At 42.8% G+C, this 21,257-nt stretch overlaps 1 protein-coding gene across 1 annotated transcript in view; it reads left to right on the forward strand.

Annotated features, from left to right (window-relative positions):
- Positions 1 to 1,450: 1,450 nt before the first annotated feature.
- The window catches only part of LOC136638781 (sterol O-acyltransferase 2-like), a 45,527-nt gene continuing 25,720 nt past the window's right edge, over positions 1,451 to 21,257 (forward strand). The window contains exons 1-8 of the mRNA XM_066612810.1: positions 1,451 to 1,596; positions 7,619 to 7,726; positions 13,663 to 13,945; positions 15,152 to 15,227; positions 17,567 to 17,648; positions 18,315 to 18,360; positions 19,169 to 19,298; positions 20,983 to 21,080. Of these exons, the coding sequence (XP_066468907.1) occupies positions 1,451 to 1,596; positions 7,619 to 7,726; positions 13,663 to 13,945; positions 15,152 to 15,227; positions 17,567 to 17,648; positions 18,315 to 18,360; positions 19,169 to 19,298; positions 20,983 to 21,080 (969 nt within the window). The remainder of the gene's footprint in view (positions 1,597 to 7,618; positions 7,727 to 13,662; positions 13,946 to 15,151; positions 15,228 to 17,566; positions 17,649 to 18,314; positions 18,361 to 19,168; positions 19,299 to 20,982; positions 21,081 to 21,257) is intronic.

Below are 21,257 nucleotides of genomic sequence, written 5' to 3' on the forward strand. Positions count from 1 at the left end.
GACAATATTGTTTGACTAAAATTATCTATCCAGTCATAGAAAGGCTTCCAACATCTTCTTACTCTACCTAAATCTCTCTCTTTCATTCTTTATGTTAAAACCTCCATTTCTGCTATTTCATAAATTTTATCTATTAAATTTTCTCTAGTTGGAACGTCTGCAGATTTCCACTTTTGTGCATACAATATTCTTGCCGCTGTAGCGATATGTACAGTAAGGTGTTACTTACATTGGTCTTTAATTTCTGATGTCACATTTAGGAGGAATATTTCTGGTTTGAATGGTAATACACAATTCAATATCTCTTGCAACAATGATATTTTGTATCATTTTCCAATATTTCTTTGCTTTTTCGCATGTCCACCACATATGATAAAAAGTTCCCTCAATCTCTTTACATTTCCAACACTTGTTTGATGACCCAGAATGCATTTTTGCTAATTTCTCTGGAGTTAAATACCATCCATAAAACAGTTTATATAAATTCTCTTTAAAAGACACCGCTTTAGTTATCTTAATATTTATATTCCAAATTTGTTTGCAGTCGTCAATTGGTATATTATATCCAAAATTTTTTGCCCAGAGTACCATTGCATCTTTAACTGTCTCATCCTCCATTCTTATCTCAAGGAGAAAAAAGGGCTGTCGCCCCACTCTCACTTTCCCTGACCCAGCGAGCCCGGCTGCTGCAGGGACTGGAGGGTGTTCCCCAGTCCCTGCAGCCTGGTCAAAAGGGAACGTGGAGCTTCGATCGCTCTGCTGTCACCTTCCCTGACCTCGATCCTGGTGGAGAGGAAAACAAGAAGAGGGAATAGACTGAGAGCCCAATCCTAGGCATGCCTACTCAGAAGAAAGTCCCTTAATAGTCAGTGGGGCTTACTTCCATGAAAGTGAGGATAGAATTGTAGCCGTAATGGTTTTAAATGCTCTCTCTCTCTCTCTCTCTCTCTCTCTCACACACACACACACACACACACAAGCTTTTCCTTTGATAAAAGTTAACTCTTCTTCCCCCCCCCCCAGTATGACTTCATCAGTGGTGAATGATTATGGAGAGAGGGATTAGCAATCCTCAACTTTGCAACTGAGAGTTTAAAGTGTAGATTCAGTAAGGGGGGAGGGGGCAGAAAAAACCCTTTCAATGGCTTGAGAAACAAAGGTACAGGCTTCTGCAGGCTGCCCCCCCTCTCTTTAAAAAGATCACTCCCCCCTTCCCCTAGCTTGTCCAGCTTCATCTGTGGGGATATGGGAAGGGGGTTAGCAAGCTGGGCTTCCCAAGGAGTGCTTGAAGTTTATATACAGTAGGAAAGGTGGGAAGGGGGAACAAGAAGGAAAGAGGGGATGGACTCAGCCCTTTCAAATGACTGCTTCTCCCACTCCCGCACACACAGCTCATTGTCTCCTGCATGTCCTGCTTCTCCAGAGGGGAGCTGCCCCTCCCGCCTTATTGATGCCTCCATGGGCGCTGGTGCTGAGCGAGGGGGGGCTGCTGATGGCTGCTGTGGCAGATGCCCCTGCCCTGCCCTGCCCAGCCCAGCCCATCCTGCAGCTGGACGACAGCCTGAAGGAGCACATGGAGCGCAGCCGCAGGCAGCTGTGAACACTCAGCAACAGCCCCAGCCTGCACAACGCCTCCTCTCCAAAGATCACTTTCTTTCTTTCACTTTCCCACTTTCCTACTGCTCGCTCCCTCCTCCCTCCTTCTAGGCGAGTATCTACAGCGCTTAAAATCTCTCAACGAGTCGCTATATATTCTATTTTTGTCTTTTTAAATCCAGTTTGGATTCGTTGCTATTTCAAGCAGTTTTATCCACCTGGATAATTAGGAACCCAATCCTGCGCTCGGCGGCACGGCTCCGTGCCATCGAGCCAGTTGCAAACGTGCCATAAGGCAGTTCACAGAGCTCGCCACTGGGCTCCTGCCGGTGCTAGCCCAGCTCCGGCGCAGCTTGGTGGTCTCCTGGACTGCAGAAGGCAGGACAAATGTCCCCTTCTCCCAAGGTGCCTCCCGTGGTAGCACAGGAGGCGCTGGATTTGGCAGCAGCCCTCCTGGGTGCCCCGGGCAGCTCAGGATTGGATTGGGCTGTAAGAGTATATTTTGCATTTTATCTGTTCCCATATCCAAATTAAAGATCTTCTTAAAATGTGTTGTCCATTTTATCCATGCTGTTTAACTTCATCATAAAACAGGAATATGTGCCAGCCTATTTGTAAATCACGGGCTTCTAATATTAAAATTTTGGAATTTCCCAGTCTTTTATGCAGTTTAAGGCTGCTGCTTGGTAATATAATTCCCAGATTGGTAATCCAAATCCTGCTCTCTCTTTTTTTTATCATCTTGAAGTAATTTCAGTCTTGTTCTCCGTTTTTTACCTTGCCAGATGAATTTTGTAGTAATTTTATTCAATTCTTCAAAAAAAGTTCTCTTCAAAATAATAAAAACATTAATTAGTCATTTTTGACTTCTTGATTGGAACAGTTCATGTTGTAATCCATGGCCAATACCCCCATGTGTAACCTGTGTAGTCCCAGCCCCTAGTCTAACCCATTTTCCTCACCTGTATCTGTAATAAACAAATAAAATAGTATAAAAAGAAGAAAAGAAATAACCATGAACTCTAGGGTCTGTGGCTGCCCCCAGAGCTCTTCTGCAAGCACTTCCCAGCAGAGGCAGAAGCCCCATGAGATGTATTCCCAACAAGTTTATCAGTTGAAACAAGACTGAGATGTGGGTGACAGGGCAGGAGCTAAAATCAAGGAAGACATTTTGGCTCTGATTATGATGTAGTGATCTATGTAAGTTCTGCCGGAGGAGCTTCAGAGACCCCTTGTCGACAAGCACCCCTAGGCTCTCTGCAAGGCAGGAGGATTGGTAATGTAGATCTCCAACAGGTTGGATGGCCAGAGTAAGTGGGACCACATCATGGGCTGCTGTCTGTCACCACAGCAGGAAGGGCTATCACCAAGTGGGGAGACTACCACCATGCCTCACATACATTCCATTTCACCAAGTAGAAGCCCTACTACAGTGAGAAAAGGTCCTATCAGCACATTGCACATCTGCACCATTTTCATCAGAAAACCCTCACACTGATCAAGAGCAGCTGCTTTGTAGGAGGTATTTACTGCCACGAGTTGGAATATGTGAGGAGTCCGTCCCAGGGACAACCAGTGGTGGCAGCCACTCAGAAGCCTAAAGCAGAAGCTCCACAAATGAGAAGAAGCATGACTGGGCTGAAAAGGAAGGGAAGAGGAAAGCTCCCTTTCCTCCACCACCCCACCCATCAGCTAAGGAACTCACCTGGTTGAAGAGGAGCAGATCAAGAGATGCTAGCAGGAGGGGAGGGGACTTCATTCCCAGGAGCCACCTGTCGTTGTCCCCCGTCCCCCCCGTCCCCCCGCCCTTACGCATATAATCTTTCTTTTTTACTGGAAGTTAGAACTTGTTGGTGTGCATTGTATCAAATCAGTTTTATTGGACAGGTTATAATTGTTAATATGTTGGCAGCGCATCTTTGACTGCACTTTTTAATTCTCAGTGTTAAAAGTTATGCTTAATTGAACTGTTCCTTGCATTCTGTGTTGTGTAGCAGATGCATATTTTTAAAAATGGTGGTTATTTACATTGAAATTATGAGTTTAGCATTACCCATTTTGTGTTCCCTCTGTGTACTGAACCATGACATTTGCTAAAGCAAGCGACTTCCTCAAATCTTCCTCCAGAACTTCCTCCATTGTTAGGAAATGCTGGTTTTTGGTAATACCCTGTGATACTGTCACTGTTCTATTGGGTTCATGAAACAAGACTGGATTGGCAATTGATCCTTTCACAGCTCTGAAGACTTGGAATTTTAGCCAGTTATTGGAAGGTGTGTAGTCCTCACTGCCCAACTGTTTCTGCCCAGGAGAGCAGAAGTAGTTATGCTCCACCAGGAATGATCCATGATTTCTCTGTCAAGCATTCTTTTGTAAATATCAGAGGAACTACTACTGGATCTGCCTGTAGTTGCTCATTTACTGATGTGCACATGTGAGCCCTGCAGTAGCAGAGACACATCCAGATGTAGTTCCAGCAGCAAACTACCAGTGTCCATTCACCCAGTTTCAAATCTTGCTCTTGAACCTGCTGTTTTCACTTCTCTAGGGGAGTCCAAACACCTGGAAAACATGGCTGCACTCATCCAATGGAAGAGACAAAAGGAGGTAACAATGGTGGATTTCATCAGAAGTCTGGAGATTGATGGGAGCTGGAGGGTTCAGTGGATATTCTTTAGCGGTTTTTGAACTCTCTAGGAGAGTGCACTGCTGTAAGTCCTTGCAGGGGCGGGGAAGAGGCAGTGGGGGTGGGGGGAAAGCAGCAACATGATCCCCAGGATTCCTGCAAAACCGAAGGTGGAGCGGGATCGCTCCACTTTCACTTCTGATAAGCTGGGGAGCCCTGCAGACACTCGCGCAGGGCTCCCTGTACCCCAGGACACTTGCTGCAGGAACTGGTGAGTGCATCCCAGTCCCTGCGGCCCCCCTGAGCGATGCTATCTTGGGGATCACTTCGCTGCCTCCTCCCTGCCTCCCCCTGCCCCCGCCTCTTAAGGGGAAAGAGGCTGGGGCCTTCAGGCTGGGGCATCTTGACGCCTCAGTTGGAAAACCACTGCTTTAAAGGGAATGAAACTGAATGTGGGGAATGGGAATGAGAAGGCATTTTGCACTACAAGGGAAGGAGGCAATTTGTGAAGTTCAAAGTCAGAACACTATGCCTGTGAACTAATCCTTTCTGTTGTTGTGGTGGTGGTGGTGGTAGTAGTACTTTTTTATTTTTAAAAAGGTTATAATACACTTTATTATAATTTACACATTTTACATAATTTGCAAATACCATTCCTAATGGTACAGTAGGCTCCATCACTATCATGGCTGTTAGGTGAAACATGTCAGGTGTGTACTTGTCCTCCACTGTTGTCTCTCAATCCTTCCCTTCACATAATCTATTTGATCATATCCCTCCATCCTTAAGACATTTGGCAAGCTTGGAGAGGATACACTGGAAACAAAAACCAGCTGGAGGTTTGCAGCAGTGAGTGTGACTGGAAGCTCTGAATAAGGGGGATGCCAGGTGACACTGGGATTATAGGGCAGCCAGCTCCAATGAAATTCTAAGCAGGAATTCTCCAATTCATTGAGAAATATGTGTGAGTCAAACTAGGCAAAGAGAGGCTGAGATCAGAAGAATTTGTATTCTACCCAAATGCATTCTGGGAATGTCTGTGTCTGGCTGTGAAATGGATGGATAATCTGTAGCATTTTAGTGCTACTTGGGAAGCAGCTCGAGATGCTGCTTTGGTGTGGCAAAGAAGTCTTGGCAAGAATTAGACAACAGAGACAGGTTTCAAAGGGGTGCAGAATGGCTGGAAGCAGGAGCAGGAATGAAATCAAGGGAGAAGTGTGTCTCCTGGCTCCTGAACCAGCTTTTTATTAAGTCTCAAAACACATGATATAAGGCTACGTAATAGGGAAATTCCTAAGAGGATGCTGAGATTCATACTGGCTGTAACCAGCCGGCTCTCTAGCTTAACCTCAAACACATTCCATAGATATGATTTCTTCATAACATCTTCTGTTTATCGGCTCTGGGTGAAGACATTCAGCATATTATCAAGGCCAAGAGTTTGCTCTTGCTCAGATGCAGGTGTGCCTGCTGTCATTATTGCCAAATACTGCTAAAACATCTCAAAGCCTAGCGCCTGTGCACCACTACATAATTGACTTGTGTTTTGTTGGCAGATGATTAAATCTGAGCTGCTGGAACAGATGCATTCACAACTTGGTGACCTGCTTGACAAAGCCTTGCAAGAAGCTGCACAGTCCTTTTCCCAGCCTTCGAGGAAGGGCTCAGCAGAGATGCAAAGCAGGTGAAAGACCTTCTTAGCTGCTATGCTTACAACTCTTTTGCTGCCCCAAATCATCCCCTTAGTAGGACCCATGGGCCTAGCAAGTTTCTTGTAACACATGATGTCACACAAGAGAGAGTATATGGCAAGAAAGCATACCTGTGTCACACATGAAGGTAAAATGATGCGAAAGGCTTTGCACAGCATAACAAAATGAATAAAAAAACTAGTATTACACCCTTGTACACATCTATAGTGCAGCCACATTTTGAATACGGTGTTTGTTGGATAAACGATTATGAGCTATCTAAGTGATGATAATTATAGAAACAAAATAGTATTAGCTACTGTTCTGCAATTCCCTAGTGTTTTTCCCTTTGTATTACCTCTAACATATGTATTTTTGATTTTCCCTGTACCCATATCTTAAATTAAATAAAAATAATAATTTTTTTTAAAGTATATCATAGAGCTGGAATAGATGCAAAAGGAGGGAAGCAACCAAAGTGATCAGGAGACTGGAGCATTTTGCATGGGAGGGTCCTTTACGTTGAAAGAAAAGCAGATGAAGGGTTGAGGCATAAAGATGATTATAAAATTCTGCATGGAGTGGAGAAAGTGGGGGGGGGAGAGAGAGAATTTTTCTCCCTGCCTCTCCGAACAGTAGAACTAAAGAGCAGTGGTGTCACTAGGATTCACGTCACTGGGTACAGGAGGCCTGCGTGTCACCCCATGTAGTGGGTGGGGCAATGCCCCAGGTGGGCATGGTGATGTACCTTCGCCCCGCCCCACCATTTTTTTGGCTGTACCTTTTGTTAGAACACAGATATTTCAATGTAGTTTGTTTCATTGCATTCTGCATGAAATTACGCATTGATTGACATATAACATGATAGACTTATTCCTTCAAATTCTGATTTTAGTGATTTTGAAAACTTGTAGAGTCACACACACACACACACACACACACACACACACACACATGCACCATGTCAACTTACTAACACCTTATTGCAGCAGTTCTCAAACTTTTAGCACTGGGACCCACTTTTTAGAATGACAATCTTTCCAGGACTCATTGGAAGTGATGTCATGGCCAGAAGTGACATCATCAAGCAAATTAAAATAAATAATTATAAATAATTAAATTAAAATAAAATAACTAAATAAGGGGGAGCCAGTCCACCAAGTAAATCTACTCTGAAGTAAGTCCTATTGTGGTCAATGGGGCTTACTCTCAGGAAAGTGTGGGTAGGATTACAGCTTGTGAGCCCAATCCTATGCATGTCTACTCTGAAGTAAGTCCCATAGTGGTCAATGGAGCTTAATCTCAGGAAAGTGTGGGTAGGATTGCAGCCTGTGAGCCCAATCCTATGCATGTCTATTCTGAAGTAAGTCCGATAGTGGTCAGTGGGACTTACTCTCAGGAAAGTGTGGGTAGAATTGCAGCCTGTGAGCCCAATCCTATGCATGTCTACTCCAAAGTAAGTCCCATAGTGGTCAATGGAGCTTACTCTGTAGTCTGCCTGCCATAATACCCCCCCGCCCCCCCAAAAAAATCAGAGAGATTTCCAGCCCTCCCAGTGCCCAGTTTAAAGTTCTTCTATTTCAAGCATATCCATATAAAGACCCACCTGGCTTTGCAAGTGCAAAATCTCTGTGACCAGATCCAGTTTACTGTCCACCCCTGTGTTACAGCTTACCTGATGTCAACCCTGCTCTTTTTCTTTCAGTGAACTGCTGGAAGTCAAACATTTCTGCTCCATCTACCACATGTTTGTTGCCTTTCTCTGTTTATCTGCTCTCAGCACAATCATGGTGGATTCCATTGATGAAGGACGGTATGGTTCAGAGGGCTGGGAAACTTTCCTGTCTTGGGTGGCAGACAGACGTAGACTTGCAACATTAAGGGGAAGTTAGGGACTGGGTTGTTTCTTTTTAAGCACTAAGGGGCATGGAAATCACCATATGAGTATCACCTCCAAATTCTTCTGACCCTGTCGTCCAGCCTCTTGCCATCTTTTCTTGCCCACTGTGGTAATTTTGTTTCATTAGTGTGCTGATCGCACAAATTCTGTAGTATTCTGTACTCCTGAGAAAGCACAAGTGAAGGCAATTGGTGGTGGCACGAGGAAAAATAATTGGCAGGGGGCACAGAATGGGCAAAGTGCATTTCTGGGGTGATGAAATTCCTGCAGCTTCGAGTTTTGAAAGAAAAATAAACAGCGTCTTGTACATCAGTGTTCCTATCCTAAACATAAGGAAGTGAGCCCCTAGGCACATATATATGTGGAAAATGTAAAGGTATCCCCAATTCGAGACCTTCAGAATTTTAGTCCCCTGTTTTGTGTGTGTGTGTGTGTGTGTGTTGTTTTTTTGTTTGTTTGTTTGTTTGTTTTTTTTAAATATTTTATTTGATTTAAGGCATGGGTACAGGGAAAATCGCATATATATTCAGGGTAATACAAAGGGAAAAACACTAGGGAATCACAGAACTGCAGCCAATACTGTCTTATTTCTATAATTATCATCTCTTCAATCAATATTTCATAATCGTTTATCTAACCATTCATATAATGAGTTCCCCAATCCCTGTATTCTCTCCATCTCGCCATCCCTCAATCTTTCCGTCAACACGTCCATTTCGACAATCTCGTATAGTTTCTCAATCCACATCCCTACACCAGGAATTTCTGAATTCTTCCATAACCTGGCATAGACCAATCTTGCTGCAATGATCACGTATAACAAAATGTGTTTGAAATCATTGTTATATCCTTCAGGGAAGATATTCAATAGAAACAATTCTGGTTGTAAGGGTATTACACAATTGAAAATAACTTGAATATTTAGATGAATTTTTTTCCAAAACTCTTTTGCCTTAGGGCAAAGCCACCACATGTGGTAAAAAGATCCTTTCACCTCTTTACATTTCCAACATTTGTTACTTGTGCCGGGATACATTTTTGCCAACCTATCTGGAGATAGGTACCATCTATAAAAAATTTTATATATGTTTTCTTTCATTGTTGCTGCTTTAATCATCCTCATATTTCTTTTCCATAGCTGATCCCAATTATTCATTATTATGTTGTGTCCAATATTCTTTGCCCATATAATCATCACCTCTTTTACCGATTCATCTTCCATTTCCATACTTAACAAATATTGATACATCCTCTTAATATAATGTTTCTCATTTGATAGAAATATTTTATCAAATTCCATCTCCTCTAGATAGATTCCTTCTTTTTTATCTTTCATCCATCTTGTTTTAATTTGTAGTTCCGTCAACCAATCCAGTTTAATCCCTTTATCCCACAATATTTCTTTTGAGTAAAGATCTGCTTTTTCATCTAATAATTCATCATATCTCTTATTCTGTGAACCTCTCAACCATATTGGCCTTGTACTAATTTCCAATGGTTTAACCCATCTTGGAATTTTCTCGTAAACTTTATACCTTATTTGTTCCCAGGCAAATAACAGTGCCCTTCTTATCAGATGTTGTTTAAAATAGCTATGATATTTGGCTTTATCATATATCATAAAAGCATGAGGACCAATCTGCAGATCATATAATGCTAATTTTAACTCTCTAGATTTTTCCGCTTCTACCCAATCCTTTATCCAATTCATTGCTGCCACGTAATAATAAATTTCCCAATTTGGCATTCCAAAACTGGCTCGTTCTTTAACATCTTGTAATAGTTTCATCTTTATTCTAGCTTTTTTCCCTTGCCAAATGAAATTAGCCATCACTTTATTCAAATCCTGAAAAAATGCCTTTTTTAATAGGACTGGTATTGTCTGAAATAAAAACAATATTCTCGGCAGCACATTTGACTTAATTGTTGCTATTCTCCCCAACAATGATAAGTTTAATCCATTCCATCTTTTTAAATCTTTCTTAATCTCCATCATTAACTTTAGATAATTATTTTCCATCAGTTCACTACATTTATCTGTTAAAGTGATCCCCAGATATTTAATCTTGTTTGTAATATTAATACCAAATTCCTGTATTTGCTATTTTTCTTGTTTTCTCATATTTTTCACTAATATTTTCGTTTTATCATAGTTTATCTTCAGTCCTGCCATTTCTCCATACTCTGTCAAATTTTCTGTCAGATATATTAAAGACTGGTTTGGATCCTCTAAAATAAAAGTAAGATCATCTGCATATGCCTGAATCTTAAATTCTTCACTTTGGATCTTCACTCCAACAATTCTTTCATCTCTTCTTACTATATTATTCAATATTTCCAAAGTTAAAATAAACAGTAATGGAGATAAAGGACATCCTTGTCTTGTTCCCTGTTGAATTTCTATCTTTCTTGTTGTATCACCATTTATCTTTATTCTTGCGGTCTGTTTTGTATATATCTTCTCTATTACCTTTATAAACTTTGGCCCAAAATCCATCTGCTGCATTAGTTGTATCATAAAGTTCCAATTTACTCTATCAAATGCTTTATGTGCATCTACGAAGATTAATCCTAATTTTTCTCTGGATGTGCCTCAAAATATTCTATTATATTAATAATAACTCTCACACTATCTCTTAGATGTCGTTTTGGTAAAAAGCCCGTTTGATCTTGATGTATTATTTGCAATAGAACTCTCTTTAATCTTCTGGCCAATATTGATGCAAAAACCTTATAGTCCATATTCAAAAGAGAAATTGGCCTATAATTTCTAATTTCTTTCTTTTTTGTGCCTTGTTTATGTATTAACGTAATTAAAGCTTCTTTCCATGAGTCAGGTATATTTCCCGTTTCCCAGATATCATTAACCAAATTCTTGAACGGTAATTGTATCGTCTCTTCAAATATAATATTCCGCCGGAATTGCGTCTGGTCCAGGAGATTTCTGATTTTTCTGTCTTTTGATTGCTTCTGATAATTCTTGCATGGAAATTTTCTGATCTAAAATTAGTTTCTGTTCTGATGTCAATTTTAGCATATTATTTTTTAATAGGTAATCCATTTGCAAATCCGGATCTACATTATATTTCTTATATAATTGCTGGTAAAAATTTTCAATTATAAGTTTAACTTCTGGAGATTTATGTTTCTCAATTCCATTTTCATCTATCAAACTATTTATAAAGTTCCTCTGTTGTTCTTTTTTCAGTCTATGTGCCAGCCATCTTCCAGGTTTATTTGCATTTTCAAAATAGTTCTGTTTAATTAATTTTAGTTTTCTCTCATTTTCCTCCGTTTGTATAATTCTGATCTCATGTTGCAGTTTCTGTATTTTTGCAATTAATTCTTCTCTAGATGGATTCTCTTGGAACTCCTGCTCTTTCTTCTTCAATTTTAAAGTTAGCTCTTTAATAAGTTGGTTATCCTTCCTTTTTTTTCTTGCTGAAAATTTCATCATAATTCCTCTAAAATACGCTTTACTTGTATCCCAAATAATTTGTGATTTCATTTCCGGGTGATTATTTATTTTAAAAAACCAACTCATTTCCTCTTTAGCTAAATTCACAAAATCCTTATTTTTCATATCAGTAATGTTCAGTCTCCAGAGCCCTTTCTTCCTAAATCTATTGAATTTTACACTGATTGGACTATGATCCGCGAAGGTGTTTGGTAGTATTTCTGCTTCAAATATATCTGTTGTTGCTGTAATCCAACACATATCTATTCTTGACCATACTTTATGTCGTGTTGAAAAATAAGTATATTGTCTTTTTCCTGGGTTTTGGGCTCTCCATGTGTCAATCAAGTTGAATTCTTCTGCCAATTGTAAGAAAGATTTAGGTAGGTTACCTCCTTTCTTTTTCCTCTTAACTGATCTATCTAAATTTATGTCAAACGTTGAATTAAAATCACCTAGCAGAATCAGATCAAATTCATTCAGGGGAGCCAATTTTCTACGTAATTTTGTAAAGAATTTTTCACGTGAGTCATTAGGCGCATATATATTTACCACTAATAATTTCTTTTCCGCATATGTAATTTCTACTACCAGTATTCTGGCATCTTCATCTGTATAAATTAATTTTGGACTCAACCAAGGTTTAACATATAAGGCTAAGCCTTTTTTCTTCTTTTTTGTTTCTGCCATATAAAAAAGTTCACCTAATTTTTTGTTTTGTAGAAATTTCCAATCTTTTTTCAATATATGTGTTTCTTGAATTGCTATCAAGTCTTTGTTCTCTTTTTCTAATTGATGGAAAATCCTCTTTCTCTTTTGTGGTGAGTTTAACCCATTAATGTTTATGGATAACAAATCAAATTGCATATCTGATGTCATCATTCTATATTTTTCTTTTTTATTTTCACTTCTCTTCTTGGTTGGCATCTTTGTTGTTTAGTTTTAACAATTTCTTTCTTTTTAAAATCATCATCCTGCTCCTCTTCCACTTCTTCTTCTTCCTCCTCTTCTTCTTCTTCTTCATCTTCTGAACTTTGACCCAATCCTGATTCTTTCTCTAAGGATGTTCTGTCCTCTAGCGTCGCTTTATTTTTCCCTCGATCATGGTTATCTTTACTTACATCTTTTGGTGGTTCTTGTTCCTCTTGATCTCTTTGCAAAGTCTCCAAGAAGTTTCTCATTTTCATTATTGAGGTTATGTTATATCTTTTCAGTTGATATGTAAAGACTAAGCCTTCTGGGAGTAACCATCTATATCTCACATTCTCTCCTCTTATCAGGCGTTTGAAATGTCCCTTACAGTCTGTAGATTATTCTTCCTTGTAGATTTTTCTTCCTTGTAGTAAAGACAGCTGGAATATCTCAGCCAGTCACTCTTTTCCCCCCGAAGTTATTATTATCTTAATTAATAATAATAATAATAATAATAATAATAATAATAATAATAATAATAGTAAGTATTTATATACCGCCTTTCTTGGTCTTTATTCAAGACTTTATTCAAGGTGGTTTACATAGGCAGGCTTTATTTAAATCCCTTATTAAATAGGGATTTTTACAATTTCAAAGAAGGTTCTTTCTTTCAAGAACCACTACATTCAAGGTGTTTCATTCCGATCTGGCTTCACATTCTGGCCTCCATTCTCCCACGCTCAGAGCAGATGGAATAGTTCGGCTTCAGCTTGTCAGCTGCTTCAAGGTCGCACCGTGCCGGTGGCCTTGAACTGGAGACCTTGTGGTTGTTATCTTCAGGCAGACAGAGGCTCTACCCTCTAGACCAGACCTCCTGCCTTGTTTTTAGTCTAATTGTAAATCATGTCGTCTTTGAAGTGAGTTTCTGAGGGAACGTTGAACCAAAGACCTCTTCCTTCTCTCTCCGTCAAAAAAGAATTCCCTCAGTCTTTAAGCAACTTTGCCTTCTAATCGCTGTCTCATTCAAAGATATCAAGTTGGAAGCTTACTCACTCTTTGGCGGAAGATTAGAGAACCGGCCCCAAGCGTTTTCTTTCCTTTAGAGCTGCAGTCCAAGCGATAGGGGGAGGGGAGGGGAGGAATCCAGGCTGTCTCTGCCAGATATGGCAGAGTTCCTTCGTTTCTTGCTGTAAAGACAGGTTTTTCCCAATTCCAGGGGTTGCTTTCCCCAAGAGTTAGCTAGCCTCAAGTCTCAAGCACTTTCCTGGCTTCTCCTAGCCAAAAAAGCCCCTCCAAATCCTTGGAGGAGTATTCAAAAACAGAAGGACCGACGGAGCTCCTAAAAGCTACGTCTTGTTGCCTGGGCTGTAGCTCCTCCCCCAGAATTTTAGTCCCCTGTTGATGGTCCATGGATGTCCCCTTGCTTCGATGATGCTGATATTGTCTATTTTTCTTCATGGCTGTTTTTATTTCTTCACAGGCTTGTCCTGGACTTCAAGCTCTTCATCGTTGCTTTTGGGAATCTGCCCAGGGCACTCTTTGTCTGGCTCTGCATGTTCCTCTATACCTTACTTGTGCCTTACAAGTTCCTGCAGCTGTGGGCCAGCGCTTTGAGGACTGCAAAACACCCTAGGCTCTTCACAGCCACCACAACAGTGGTCCTGCTGATCTGCCACGCTGCTGTACTGGGCTTCTACCCTGTCTATGCTGTTGTCTACTACCACCTGGGGCCTGCCTCCCGTTTCATTGTCGTCATTGAACAGGTGCAGTGCCATGACGATCACTGTGTGGGAAAGAAGTTCCTAAGCAGTTTGGGTGGGGGAGGGGCATGATCTTAAGGGAGAACCAAATCAGTTCTGTAGAATATTCTTTTGGCATGGTATATCCAGCTATACTTTACCTGGGGAACAATCCTATCCATGTCTACTCAAAAGTAAGTCCCATTGTGTTCAATAGGGCTTACTCTCGGGAAAATGTTGACAGGAGTGCAGCCTTAGAGATCTAGCAAAACAAAATCCAGATTCAGCACTAAGGAGGCCCAAATTCTTCAATCAGAATGTATTTTGTGTGTTAAGCAAAACTCCATAATATTGCCATTCTCCTGCTGATTGATGATCATAATATTGCCATTCCTCCTGCTGGGGAAGCACACATGCATAATCAGGGGACCTAAACAGGATCCAGTCTCTTGCAGCATGGCAGTGGGCACAGTCTTTTGTTCTGTGTGTGCTCCATGCTGGTAGTACTATGGCAGCTGGAATTAAGAGTGAAAACAGAGGTTTCCCAGACTGCATTGATGAGTTGTCTTTGCTGTTCCAGCACTGCCATGAGCCCAGATGTTTGGATTGTTGGAAGGTGTCCTAGCCTGGAAGCATCTAGGTGCCAATGAGGTCAAGCTAGAAAGTGGGCAAGTAGTCAATCAGATGGGCAGCTGGCAAATGCCTTAGCGGAGACTGATATTTTGGGAGCAGCTCAGTCCAACCTGAGCAAGCAGTTGCTGGGAAGCCAGAAAGCAACTTTATATACCAGGTGAAATCTTTGAGGCTCCTGAGGAGGTCACAGTGCTCTGTTTTGCAGGCACCTGAATGTGCCATGCCAGTGGCCCCTCCCCTTTGAAGCCATTCCACGTGGCTAGAGCAAAATTAAGACATCTGCTCCATTTTGCTCTAGCCACCTGGAATGGCTCTGAAGAGGAGGAGGAGAGACATCCTGCATGGCATGTTTAGATGCCTGCAGAATTTAGTGCTGTGACGCCCCCCCCCACTTGCTATTCTACTACTGGTAGCTGCAATACCACCCTCTGGTCATTTGCAGAAAAACGCAGGCCAGGAACTCCCTCAAGTGGCAAGGACCATGATAGAGAGTGATATTTGGGTCTCTCTGCTCGAATCCCAGTTCAACATCACAGAAACCGAATAAGAAGTCTTAATTTGACCTTGCATCAATTCTTGTTTTCCTTCTCCTTTTAGATCCGTTTCCTGCTGAAATGCCACTCATTTGTACGAGAGTCAGTGCCTCCTATCCTATATGCCAAGTCAAAAGATGGTGAGTTTCATTCTGGACCTTTCTACATGGCTCTTTCCATGATTCTCAGCATTGGTGCAGTTCTCTATCATCCGATTTCCAGTGCTTACAGATCCTGCTTCCAACACTTTACTGGTCCTCCAATACCCAGAGCTGGCTTAAGACTTCCCAATGCACGAGGCAAGTGCCGAAAGCTGCCCCTGCTTACAAGGTGTTGTGCCAGCATTTCCCACTCTCTGAAATGAATATGGAAAAGAAGGATGGAGCTGAACAGGAAATAGGGAGGAAAGAAAAATGATGAACTAGAGCAGCAGTTCTCAGGGAGAGTTTGAGCTGCTGTAAATCTTGGTGGGGCGGGGGGAAGGCAGCGATGCCATCCCCAGGATTGCGCTGCTGAGGGAGCAGAGGGGGCTTTCCCTCGCAGGCCTTACCTGCTGCCAGGATCAAGGGGTCTGGGGAGCCCCATGGGGGTCTCTGCAGGGCTCCTTGCAGCTTGGGAACAGTGGAAAAATGCAATCGTGACCCACTTCCGGTTTCATGTTTACAACCTGGAAGTAGGTCACGATTGCGTTTTTCAATGTTTCCAAGCTGCGGGTAGCCCTGCAGAGACCCCTGTGGGGCCTCCGGGATCCTGGCAGCAGGTAAGGCTTGTGAGGGAAAACCCCTTCTGCGCCCACAGTGGTGTGATCCTGGGGATTGCGTCACTGCTTTCCCCCCACCCCTTAATGGTGCAGGGCCCAGGGCTCTCAGGCCGGGGCGTCATGACGCCCCAGTTTGAGAGCCAGTGGACTAGAGCATTGGAGACTCTTCATTTCTCAATCCAGGGCGTGGGTGGACAGAGGTGGGTACTCCCCCCCCAACAGGTTGCATGAACTAAGTGCCTCACAGCCCAGTCCTATCCACACTTTCCTGGGAGGAGTTGAGGAAATGCAGAGTCACGATTTGTTGGTCATACTTATTTTTAATCGTTTTATTTAGTTAGTTATTAAGCTGGATTGTATGATCAATTTTACTTTCATAGGCTATTGGTTTAGTTTGCTAGAACTGGAAAAAAAGCATTCCCAGGAGAAACTGAAAATCTTGCCTTCCTACATTCCAAAAGAAATGTTGAGCAAAAGAGGAGGCATATCTTGTGCATAACTCAGGAGGAGGGCCCTTTTCTCAGGAATGCAGCAGTGAATTCTGAGGGAATGGAAGGGGATGCTATGACTTGAGGATGCTATTTTCTTGAATATGCATAGATTATTGGTTGAATATGTATATCTACTCAGAGAAGCAGTGTATTGTTTTAAGTTCTGATTGGTCCAAATGTAGAACCTTACCTTATTTGGCATGAAGCAATGCATATGTAAAAAATGGGTGTGAATGAACTATAAAAAGTTTGAATTCTCTTTTTTATGGACACCTGTTCTCTCCATCCCTGGCTCAAAGCACAGTTCTGTCTGTGTCTACTCAGAGATAAGTTCTATCATGATCAGTAGGGCTTGCTCCTGTGCAGGTGAGTCAGACATGTTGAGTAACTGGCAACAAAGCAGCTGTTTTAATAACATAAGAAACTCCTGAAACAAATGCAGCCTAGCCTGATGAGTCTTCACTTTGCTGGAAAAGAACCCTGAGGAAAGTTTTTAACTTTCTCTCACAAACTCCACTGACTCTAACGGGAGTTACTTCTAAGTAGACAGGCATTGGATTGGGCTCTCAGTCAGTCTCATGGATGGCCCACCCTGTGAATGGCCATCAGAAACAAATGCCTCCTCCGCTTTCCAATCTTGTGCAAAGCACAAGAAAAGGTCACATTTTTCAGTACATACTGATTTGTTGCACTCTGTTTTTTTCCAATAAGTGCATTATTTCTCTTGGGGTCAAACTACATATTACATCAAGCATATCAATGTGCCTGGCATGGTTTGGTAATTTTTTTCCCCTACCTACTAGCAGCCAACATGTCTTGGGGAGGAGTGTTCAGCATGGATTGGGCCATAGCATGACAGACTTTAATAAAAATAATAATAATAACTTTATTTTTACCCCGCCTTTCTCCCCGAAGGGACTCAAGGCGGCGTACAACATATTAAAAACATAATTTAAAAACAAATAAAAACATATTAACACATCATAAAAAAACAGCAAACAGAACTTTATTTCCATCCCTGTTCTACATAGCTCACAGCATACGCAAAGCGTGGATATTTTTTGGTGAAACTATACAACTATACAACTGCCAGGATGTAGGGTGCTGCCTGAACCTACACATGTGCTCATATCCAGTGAATCTCTTTTCTCAGTGTGCAGCACAAACTTGTGTCTCTCTGCTTCTCCCTCAGTGCTCTCAGTTGCTTCTTCGATTTTTTTGCTTCCAGGGAAGGTACATCCACCTGAATTCTCAACTTACCTGTATTTTCTCTTCTGCCCCACACTGATCTACAGGGAGAGTTACCCAAGGTGGGTCTTCTCTATACCCCTGTTGGTTCTTTGGAGACCTCTTTGATCGCCCACTCTAGTGCAATTATTCTGTAGGACAGGAAAAGGGCATAAAATTAAGATGTGGGTCCACAGGAACCCCAAATAGATACAGGGCGCAATCCTAACCCACCCTGGAGCAGGCAAGCCAGGAGGCTTGTGCTGCATCTAACGTGGGATTGCAGCGAGCAGCGGCTCAGCCACGGGCAAGGGGAAGCTCTTCCCCTTACCCGTGGGTAAGAGCTGCGCGCCCCTATGGGTCTCCTCGGACCTGCACCACCCCTGCAGGTGGTGAAGGTCCGAGGAGAGTGGAGCAACTTGAAGCTGCTCCACTTGCCCCAAGGACGGGGGTTGGGATCCGGCATAACCGCCGGGTTCCAGCCCCGCCCTGGCTCCCTGCCCCTGGACCCGCCCTCCCCCCGCCCAATAACCCCCTCACCCCCTCCCCACACTCCCCCATGCCTACCTTTGCCACTTATATCTGAATGCGCCGACGCAGCTCCTGCCTAAGGAGGTGCAAATGTGCTTTACGGCATGTTTGCGAACCTCCAGGGCCACCTATACCGGCATAACTGCCGGTTAGGATTGCGCCCACAATGTATGAATCCATCCTGTGCACCCACCCAATGGCTGCTTCTTTCCTTGCAGAACACCCTATGTGCGCTGGAGGTATGTCATCAAGAACTTTGCTCAGGTGAGAGATGCAGAGTGGTGTTTTAGGAGGTTGATAAGTCATGCCTGGCCCCTCTATGGATGAGGAAGATACTAAGGGATGAACCAATGCAGTGGCGTCACTAGGGTTTGAGTCACCTGGTGCTGGAGGCCAGTGTGTTACCCCCATGGTGAACCTCCTCCCATGTAGTGTGTGGGGCAACTACCTGGGTGGTGGACATGGTGGTGTACCATTGCCCTGCCCCCACTGGTTTTTTGCCATACCTTTTGATAGGATAGTTGTTTGCTTCATTGCATTCTGTTGTCAATTATGCTTTGAACGGTATATAACACGATGCTATTGTTCCTACAAACCATGATTTAACCATTTTGGTCTCTAATGGTGTCACCCCCACCCCCCCGAGGGTATCACTAAGAACTTATTGGTTCCATGCTGTGTCATAATAACAGCTCATTGTCTCTTCGAACATTCACTCTCATTCGTCCGTTTTGAGTTAAAGAAATTGCATTTTTTGTTACGTAAGTGTTGCATTTTTGTTTTCTGGTTTTTTGGCTATTACTTTTCGTAGAATGGAGATATTCCTTCCCATTTTTTTTCATTTCAATCTGCTGTAAATTATGCATCAAATGGTATATAACATGGTGGTATTATTCCTACTAACTGCAATCTTAGCTATTTTGATCACTAGCAGTGTCACCCCCCCATACGCATCACCTGGTGCGGGCCACACACACCCCTGCATTCCCCTAGCGACGCCACTGGCCAATGAGCCTATGACACACCCATTATATTGCATGGGAAGTTTATTTTCCCCCTCTCTATTTTGCAGTTCCTTGGCTGTGTGTTGTACATGAACTTCCTCCTGGAGCGTCTCTGCATTCCCTTCACCAAGAATATGAGCAAGCAGCCTTTCAACCTGAAAACCATGGTGCTCTCCATCTTCATTGCCACATTGCCAGGTATATGGGCAGAGTGGTCTAGTTTGCGTAGTGAAATGAATTATGAGATGCAATAAAGGGAACAGTAAATCCATTAAGGTTCATTGTTGAGTGGGGCATTCCAGAGGCCCCACCACCCATATCTCCAAAGATATGCCATATCTTCAGCCCCTTAATTCTCCTCAATGACCCCCCCCCGTATCACCTCTGCTCCTTTTTCTATTGAATGTTGTAGATAACTGAAAATTAAAAAAAAAATGCAAAATGAGATAAATCTTTACAATTTTTTTTCATAATGTTTATGGTCACAGGATTTAGGACTTTGTTGGCACAGGATTCTGATTCATTTATTATTAGGATGGAGTTCACACAACTGTGCTCTGTATACAACCTATTCAATTGTGTTGTGTTATTGTGTATCTGACTGCAGCTCTTCACCTGTCTGTGAAAAGAGCAGCAATGTATTGCAGAGTTTCAATTTTACTTGCAAGAAAAGAAATTATCTGCCTCTAGTTCCCAGCTAGGCCCTCACTGAATCCCAGCTATGGTCCCTTTTCGTCCTTTGAGGTGGAAAAGGACCAAAAGGCCGTATTGGTCTACTCCTGCCCCCCAAGGCAAGAGGACCTGATCTCCTGCAGATCAACCTAGAAAATCCAAGCTATAGCACTCCATAAAAGCTGGCACACCACAGGAAAGGTGTTTGCCGAACAAGTATCCCCAGTTAACTCAAGCATGTAAGTCAAGCCACATAACTACACAGGCAAGAAATCTCTGGAACCAATGGCTATATGACCTGAGAGAAAATCTCCCTCCAACCCTGAGATGGCATAATGAAATAAGAACTTTCTTACTGAGTCAGAGCCCAATGCTGAACTCCTCAGTGCCAGCAGTACGAGTGTACCACCGATGCTGGATATCACAAATGTGCCGAAAGGCACTCCATGACACCCTGCACCAAGTCCATGCCAGTGCGAGTTGGCGCTGAACCTAGCAAGAACTAGGTAAGTTCTGAGCCTAGGTAAGAACTCTGAGCTGCAGTGAGGTCCTCACAGTGGGTGGGAGGCATTCCATGGTGGGGGGAGGAACTGAGGCAAGAGGGGGTGGGAGTGGTGGAGCTCTATTCCATCTGTTCCTGAACTCCTTGGCAGGCTGGAAGGCCTGGCACAGTCTTGCAAGTCTGCGCCGGCAATCTTTCTGGTGGAGACTTGAGAAGCCCCATTGCAGGGCTTGGGGCATTCCCTGGGAAGCAGACCTCTGGCGCCTGTCATAGGGCAGCAGGATGCTGCGGTAGCCGCTTTGGCACCACTGCACAAGGCAACACCGTTGCACCCAGTGGTTGCACCGCCTTTAGAATTGGGCTGTCCAACTCCTGATTCGCATACTGCAGCTCAGTATTCTGTTTCCAGACAATAGGAGGTGTTTTTTCACTAACAAGAGTGAAGGTGGTGAGCCTGCAATCAGCATCCAAACCAGGTCAGGGACAAAATACTACACTACAGCCTCCCTACTCTCTCCCTTTGCCAGATTTTATACCCATTTCAGTGGCTAACACCCCATGGGCACTTTATCCATTTAACTTTGTGTGTAGCTTGGCTATGAGCCCAGGTATCTGCCAAACTAGAGTCTCCCAACATTGCACCATAGCAAGTTCTTGGCAGATTTGATGTTTCCCCATCATTAATCATCTCTATCTACCCCCACCCAGGGTCATTTTTGCTGCTGCTGTGTTTTTTTGCCTTCCTGCACTGCTGGCTTAATGCTTTTGCCGAGATGCTGCATTTTGCCGACCGTGGCTTCTACAAGGTGATGTGTGGGGCTGGGGAGAGGACAGGGAAAGGATGGGGTTATCTCTATGCTGTTTAATCTAGGCAGACCTGGTAGGATATATGGCTTCCTGTGTCAGCTTTCAAATGTTTCAAAGAAGTTTGTAGCCTTTCTGCAAAGAACACCTTTGAACTCACAAGGGCCATGACTTCAGAA

The sequence above is a fragment of the Tiliqua scincoides genome, chromosome 2, assembly GCF_035046505.1.
Source record: "Tiliqua scincoides isolate rTilSci1 chromosome 2, rTilSci1.hap2, whole genome shotgun sequence".
Taxonomy (NCBI): Eukaryota; Metazoa; Chordata; class Lepidosauria; order Squamata; family Scincidae; genus Tiliqua; species Tiliqua scincoides.